The following is an 8343-nucleotide window of genomic DNA, read 5'->3' on the forward strand; positions in this document are numbered from 1 at the left end:
AGGCCCCACCCCAATCTGGTCCCCTCACCTGACTGAGGACTATGTGGCCAGGGACAGCATCTCCAATTCCAGCACCTCCACTTTTACCCCACCCATAAGTGGTCATACTATAATTTGAAGTAGGTGTCACTGCCCTCCCCCTTAATAAATGGCAAAGGGAACCTGAGAATTGTGAACAGGCTTCCGCCAGGTCTAAACAGCTTTTGGCAGAAGCATTCAACAGATCAAAATATGTGGTGCATTTAGGATGTCGGTCCTCTTGGATATGCTGCCACTATTAAGTGTCATCAAGTAGACAACTCACAGTGACTTTCAATAATCCATTGTATCGGTGATCATCTTCTCTAGCTGTCAAAGAAAACCCAAACCCCCAGGCAGCGGGGTGCACAACCCCGTGCAGGTGGCCAGAGGGCATGCACCATCTCCCGCATGTCATCTCGCGCATGCACGCATCATTTCGCGCACGCGAGGTGCCGGCGGGCACGCGGCATCCCCCCAAACGGGCAGCCGGCGGGCGGGCGCCATCTCCCATGTGCCATCTCTTGCGCAGGTGGCCCGTGGGTGTAGGCCATCTCCTGCGCGTCATCTCCTGCATGGGTGGCTTGCGGACACACTTAATTTTGGGCGCGGGAGGCTAGTGGCTGCCCGCTTCCCCTGCCACCGCCATCTTGGCTCCAAGAATTCTCCCCAGAACAAGTCCACATTGCAGCAGTGTGGCGGCTCCGCTGTACCAGTCTTGGGGAGGCTGGGTGCCTACCATCCATCTTGGGTGAGGGAATCCAAAAGTTCCGGCTGTGGGAGCCTCATGGAGCTGCTGTGGCAGTGTGGCATGGTGTGGGCTCTGCGGAAGGGGGTTGGGAGCTGCAGGACTCACCCATTCCTCCTTGGGAATCCTTGAATTCCTGTTGTTGAGCCTCAATCTTCACTGAAGACCAGTCATCAACTGTTTAACTGTTCAATTATCAATAAACAGAAGTCTGTAAAAGGCTATAGTGGCCCTGTTCCAAGTGGTCTGCTGCTCCCACAGCTCACCACATTGTCTCCACCTCCGCCGCCATCCTGGATCTCGGAAAGTACTTTTAAGAAGTCTGTAAAGATTTTTTGGTATATCCACAAAGCTTTATTTAGTGTTAACTTATTTATCATTCAAAATGTTAACCTTCTTAACATTTTTTATAACTGTTTTGCTTTGTTTTTAGACTAAAAGGCTTTTTTTTGCTAACTAAAGGGACATCATGCTTAGGAGGGTGGAGAGACAGCACAGGAGTGGAAGACCCTCTATGAAGTGGATTGATTCAGTGACTGGGGGAATCGGGATGGGTGTGTCAGAGGCAGTGCGACTGGCACAGGATAGAGCAGGGTTTAGGGCTGCTGTACATAGGGTCGCTATGAGTTGCAAGCAACTCAACAGCACATAATAACAACAACAACAACTTAAAATACATTCTGGACTTTTGTCTTTTTGGTTTGTTATCGGCCACTGTCTTCAATTTTTTCATGCAACTGTTCAAGTGTACAGTAATGTCATCTGTTCTTTTCCATCTTCTTTTGATGTTTCCTGTGTAATTCCGTGTTTTGGCCACATTGTTTACCACCGAGTCAGAACTGACCCATAGCTGATCCTCCTACTGTTTTCAGAGGCACACATTACATAGCAGGAGATTGCTCATCCATCTCCCATGGGACAGCTGCTGGATATGAACCAAGTGCCTCAGGACTGTAGCACTGCTTCTTATGATGAAGCCACCAGAAAGGTCCCATAGAACTATCCTCAATATTACAACTCAAGGCAAGAATTTTTTTTTCAGTTTTTCCACCTTGAGAAATGTAGTACCTGTACTTCCCTTTTGGTTTCCTGACTCTAGGTCTGTATGCTTTCTATATTATTACTATGTCTTTCTCAAGGCATCTCTTTTTTCTCTTTTTAAAATTAATATTTTTTTAATTCATAACTACATGTATGTTCCATACAGTCCTTCATTATATTTCAATCTTTTATATTGTCGGGTATTTTTTCCTCCCTTATAATTATCCCACCAACAACTGTGTAGGCTTACTACTGCATGCCTCATGCTCTAATATTCCCCTTTTAGATAGCAAATTGCTGATTTCCTCATCCCTATTAAATGTGTACTCTGAAGAAACCAGCATGTCCTTTTTGCTGAAAGATCCTCCATTCAAATGGTAAACTTTGAGCATCTGCATTCATCAAGGCATCTTCTGAAATCTGCCACTCAGCTCTTTTATCTCCTTATTTCTTCCATTTGCTTTAACTACTCTACATTCAGGTAGGTTCCAGAGTCTTACATCTATTTTGCTCTTTTCTTTCTTCTTTTTTATGATATTTTCTCTTCTTCATGTATTCTGTTCTTGATTGCCATCCCACACTTATGTGATCCTCAGTCATTACTATTTAACATATCAAATTTATTCTTGAGATGGTCTTAACATTCAGGTGAGATACACTAAAAAGTCATATTTTGGCTTTTTAGATTTAATGTCATTTTCTTTAGCTTCAATTTGAACTTGAATGTGAGGAACGATGCTGTATAAGATACTTAAATGGAGCCTGCAGGTATAGACTATTTTGGTTGCACTCTTAACCAAAATCTCAAACAGCACTATCAGTTCTATAGCCACCAGTGGCTCCTAGGGAAAAATAGAGGCAGTCAATTCTTATTGATAGTTATAGACTCAGAAATCTGACCAACTCATTGGCAGTGAAACTTATATTAATATGGTGGTGGTGGTGGTGTTAGGTGCCATTGAATTGAGTGCAATCCCATGAATAGAACTGAACCCTGTCCTATCCTGTGTCAACCTCACAATCTGACATACTCAAGCCTATTACTGTAGTCACTGTGTCAATTCACTTGGTTGAGGGTCTTTCTTTCTTTCTTTCACTATCCTCCACCTTTCCAAGCATGATGTCCTTCTGGAAGGAATAGCCTTTCCTAGTAACATGCCCAAACTATGTGAGACAAAGCTTTGCCATCCTTGTTTCCAAGAAGCACTCTAGCTATACCTTCTCTAAAACATATCTGTTTGTTCTTTTGGCAATCCATGAGCTATTCAATGTTGTTGTTGTTGTTAAGTGCTGTCAAGTCGTAGGCGACTCATAGAGACCCTATGAATGAAAGTCCTGGACACCTGTGTAACTTTTGTCCTTTCTCCAGATTCATAGGGCTTCCAGAAGCAAGATATTATGGAAGTGGATGCCACTCCTGCATTCAAGCTTGTTTTAATTGGGGAGCTTCACCAAACACTGTCCACCCTGGGTAACCATTCTTGCATTTGACTCCTCAGTGTCACAGTGTTTGGCTTCACAGCAACCACAACTTGCCTCTGTACAGCAAGTGGACATACAAAGTTACACGACTTAGAAGAATGTTTCACCAAAACAATTAAAGACAGGCCTGAGGGCCTCAGAGTAGAGTCACCCACCTTTGGCTTGGGAGCATGACTTTTTGTCCAACAGGCCAACTGCTCTCTCTCTCTCTCTCTCTCTCTCTGCTGTTGTTGGTGTTGTAGTTGTTAAGTGCCGTCGAGTCACAGACGACTCACAGTGACTCTTCTAATACCACAGTTCAAAAGTATCAATTTTTCTGTCATCCTTATTCACTGACAAGCTATCAGATGCATAGCAAGCAACTGAAAAGACCATGGTCTGAATCCAGCACAATTTAGTCCTCACACTAATATCATTGCTCTTCAGTAATCTGAAGAATTATTTATATTAATATACTTAAATAGTGGGAGAAGGATGGGCAATCTCCTCTCATGCGATTAACTGCCTCTGAAAAACCTGCAGGAGGTTTCAGCTATGGGACGGTTCCAACTCTAAGTACACAACAACAACAGATTTAAGTATAAAATATTAAATAGAATCTCAAATCACATAAAGAACAACAAGAAATAAGTCTAGGAAGGAAGAAAAAAATGTTTTCCAAAATGTTTTTAAAAAAACAACATACGAAGTATCATTAGGAGTTCTTGTGGTACAAAAATGGTGGTGGTGTGACCCTATTCTAGTGAGAAAAAGACTTGGTGATCTCTTAAGCAAAAAAGGTAAAGGTAAGTAGGATGAACATACCTATTGACTTTGAGGAACAAAAGATTTGGTGATCACTTAGAAGATTGGGAAGTTCTACTTTGTCCTGTAAGGTATTGTTGCAGTCACTATGTCAATTCATCTCATTGAGGTTCCTCCACTTTTTGGCCAACTCTCTGCTTTTTCCAAGTATGATCTCTTTCTCCAAGGTTTGGTACCTCCTGACAACATGCCCAAATGATATGAGATGAAGTTTCACCATTCTAACCCAACTAAGGAGCACCCTGGTTACACTTCAAAGATAGATTTATTTCTTTTGCAATTCATGGTATATCAATACTTTTTTCCAACACTACAATTCAAAGGCATCAATTCTTAGGTCTTCCTTATTCATTGTCCAACTGTCACATGAGTATGAAGCCACTAAAAATAATATGGATTGTGTTGGGTGCATCTTTGCCTTTAAACTGATGTCTTTGCTCTTTACTAAAGAGATCCCTGTGAGAAGCTTTGCCTAATGCTACATGACTTTTATTTACTGACTGCTGCTAGAAGAGGCTATTCCTTGGAGAGGGAAATCATAATTAGAAAGGTGGAGAGGTCAGTGAAAGAGAGGAAGAACTTCAACCAGATTGCCTGACAGTGATTGAAGCAATAGGTCCAAGTGTGTTAGAGATGTTGAGAATGGTAGAGTTCAGACATGTTGTTCACAAGGTTGTTATGAGCTATACTCGACTTGATGGCCACCACCACGTGTGTTGATTGTAGTGCCAAGAAAACAGAAATTATTGACAACTTCAATATTTTCTCCATCTATTATTTCTAGTTTTAGAGTGATATCAAGGCTATTTTCCATGAAGAAAGAAAAAGGTCATTAAAAAGGCAAAGAAGAAAGAAAAGACGAAAAAAGATGACTCTGAAATCTGCTCTTCAAAGTGGTTTTATGCTCTTAAGTCAGAACTGAGTCATAACTGACTCTGTAAAAGGTTTTCAGAGGCTGTAAATTACACAAAAAGAGACTGTCCATCTTTCTCCCATGGAGCAGCTAGTGGATTGGAACAAGCTGCCTTTGGATTTGCAGCATAATTCCTTAACTCTAAGCCAACAGAGCTCTACAGAGCTTATTTCCTGTTGTTATGTGCCAGAGTCAACTACAAATCATAGTGACCCTATTATCAATGGTTCTGAATCTTGCTCTATCCTGAGCCAACCTCATTGTCTCTGACACACCTGAGCCATTTCCACAACTACTGTGTCAATCCATCTCATCTAGGATCTTCTCCTATGCCTTCCCTCCACCCTTATAATCAAGGTGTTCTCCTAAGACTGGTCACTCCTGGCACCATACTCAAAGTATGTGAGCTGGAGTTTCAAAACCTTGCCTCCAAGGAGCAACTTAGTTTCATGGTCTTCACGACAGACAAGTCTGTTCTCTTGGCAGTCCATGGTATGGTCAACACTCTTCTCCAGCAACTCCAGGCATTGACTCTTCTTCTGTCATCCTTAATCACTGTCCAGTTCTCAGATGCATAGCAAACAACTGAGAAGGCCATGGCCTGGATCAGGCACACCTTAGTCTCTAGACTGACATCACTGCTTGTTAGCATGCTGGAGAGGTCCTTGACAGCTGATTTTCTTTTTTCTTTTTTTCAAAGATTGTTACAATTCTTGCTTTATTGCTCTTTTTCAGAGATATCAAAGACTTTTATTTAAAAACACAAATAAATTGCTTACATGCCAGGCTGTGATAAACGCTACACAATTACATACCTTTAACCTGCTAATGATGCATTATTATCATATTCATTTTACATAGGAGAAACAGAAGTATAAAAACTTTAATTTGCTTGAGTTTCCACAGCTAATCAGGTTTCAACTCCAGGGACAGCAGATTTTCTAATGCAGCTTATCTTTTGATTTCCTGACTGCTGGTGCCAAGGATGTGGATTGTATATACGAGTAAGATGAAATAGTTAACAACCTCAATCTTATCTTCATCTATCATGATGCTGCCTATTTAACCGGTGGTGAAGATCTTTGTTTTCTTGATGTTGAGATGTAATGCACATTCAAGGCTGCAATCCTTGATCTTCTGCAAAAGCTTCAGCTCTTCCTCAGTTTTGGCAAGAGAAGTTGTGTCCTCGGCATAAGCAGTGTATAATTCTGTAAATGTTGGCAAACTTATGCAGTCCATAATAAAGATAGAGAATATTTCCATAAACTAAAAAGAAAATGTTTCCAAATCACAGCCCCAGACAACCACTAATATAATTTCTCTTCTTGTAGTTCTACCTTTTCCAGAATATCATATAAATACACTATGTGCATTTTTAAAGTCTGGCTTCTTTCATTTAGCATACATACTGTTGCTGTACCAAAAATTCATTGCTTTTATTGTCAGGTACAATATCATTGTAATGTATATACCACACTTAGTTCAATTCATCATTGAATGGATATTTACACTGTCTACAGTTTCTAGAAATTATGGATAACACTGCTGTAGACATTTGGATACAGGTTTTTGTGTAAACAACATCTTCTTCATTTCTCATGCATAATACCGAGGAGGTAAGCTGCAAAACTGTGTGCAATTATTATTTTTGAAATAAATAATTAATGTCCTAATATTTTAAGAATAAGTCAAGTATACTCAGGTGTTAGTACATTTCGTTTTTGATTCTAAGCCATGTTTCCTTCACTGTTCCCCATCTGCTAATAGATAGTATTATAGGGATATAATAGCTGTTAATGAACATAAAGTATATGTCTTGAGAACAGTTTGTTGCTCTCTTAAAAAAAATCTATAATTCTATTAAGCAGTCTTAGTGAGATAAAGGGAGAAAGGCTGTGGTTCTCTAGTGACAGCAAATAAAAAACACCCTAAGCAGGGACAAGCTTTAGTTTGCTTAGCTCCAGTAGCCAGGAAATTAAAAGGCGCATTGCCATGGGAAAGTCTGCTGTTAGGGACCTCTCCAAAGTACTGAAGAGCAATGGTGTCTCTCTGGAGACCAAGGTGCATCTGATACAGGCCATGGTCTTTGCAATCACTTGTTATGCATCAGAGAGTTGGACAATGACCAAGGAGGACAGAAGGAAAACTGATGCCTTTGAGCTGTGGTGCTGGAGAAGAGTATTGAGAGTACTGTGGACTGCTAGGAAAACAAACAGATTCATCCTGGAAAGGGTTAAACCAGTGGCTCTTTGGAGGCAAGGATTCTGAGGCTCCGTCTAACATACTTTGGAATGTTGTGAGACCAGTCCTTGGAGAAGTACATCATGTTGGGGAGGGTGGAGGGACAGCACAGGAGGGGAAAGGCCCTCTATGAGGTCGATTGATTCGGTGACTGGGGTTATCGGGATGGAAGTGTCAAGACAGTGCGATTGGCACAAGACAGAGCAGAATTTAGGGCTATTGTACATAAGGTCGCTGTGAGTCGCAAGCGACTTGACGGCACATGACAACAACAACAACAACAAGAAGCAGGGATAATAAATGTCCACTGGCTATATGTGGCTTTCCACTTTATCAGTATCTTTTCCTTTTATTATCCATTTTTATCACACTTTCTCCAAACTGTTCTTTGTACACATTACTTGGCACAAAAACATGGCTGTCTAGGAGACAGGAACTTAGACATTCTTCTTCCAAAACTTCCAAAAATTCTCCCCAACACTGGAGAATACTTGAATGGTTACTGTCTAACCTAACATCACCCTATAGATGAGACTTTAACTTCAAGGAAAACCAGGTTGATAATATATGCTAGTCTGCTTATTCCTCTCAAACAACATCCCTGGTAACAGCAGTTAAGAGATAAGGATATATATTACTTTGGGCAAGTCTGCTGTCTAAAATAATGTTATTGTGTACTGTAGAGTCAGAACCGACCCATAGCTAACTCTCTGGTGGGTTTTCAGAGGCAGTTAAATTGCACAGGAAGTGCCTAAACCTCTCCAAAATACTGAAGAGCAATGATGTTGGTTTGAAAACTGAGGTGTACCTGATGCAGGCCATAAATTTTTCCAGTCCTTGCTATGCATCTCAGAGCTGGACAATGAATAAGGATGACAGAAGAACTGATGTCTTTGAGTTGTGGTATTGGAGAAGAGTACGGAATAGCCTAGGGACTGCCAAATGAATGAATAGGTAGGTGTGTCTTGGAAAATGTGTGGCCAAGAGTGCTTCCTGGAGGCAAGGATGGCAAAGCTTCATTTCTCATACTTCTAAGTTGTTAGGAAAGGCTATTTCTTAGAAAGATACATCATTCTTGAAGTGTGGAGGGTCAGCA

General features: G+C 41.0%; 1 protein-coding gene across 1 annotated transcript in view; it reads right to left on the reverse strand.

Annotated features, from left to right (window-relative positions):
- TEX9 (testis expressed 9) overlaps window positions 1-8343 on the reverse strand; it is a 96906-nt gene that overhangs the window by 67829 nt on the left and 20734 nt on the right. The window contains exon 5 of the mRNA XM_006894534.1: window positions 1033-1088. Within this exon, the coding sequence (XP_006894596.1) occupies window positions 1033-1088 (56 nt within the window). The remainder of the gene's footprint in view (window positions 1-1032; window positions 1089-8343) is intronic.

The sequence above is a fragment of the Elephantulus edwardii genome, unplaced genomic scaffold, assembly GCF_000299155.1.
Source record: "Elephantulus edwardii isolate Elephantulus edwardi_28Jun2011 unplaced genomic scaffold, EleEdw1.0 scaffold00145, whole genome shotgun sequence".
NCBI lineage: Eukaryota > Metazoa > Chordata > Mammalia > Macroscelidea > Macroscelididae > Elephantulus > Elephantulus edwardii.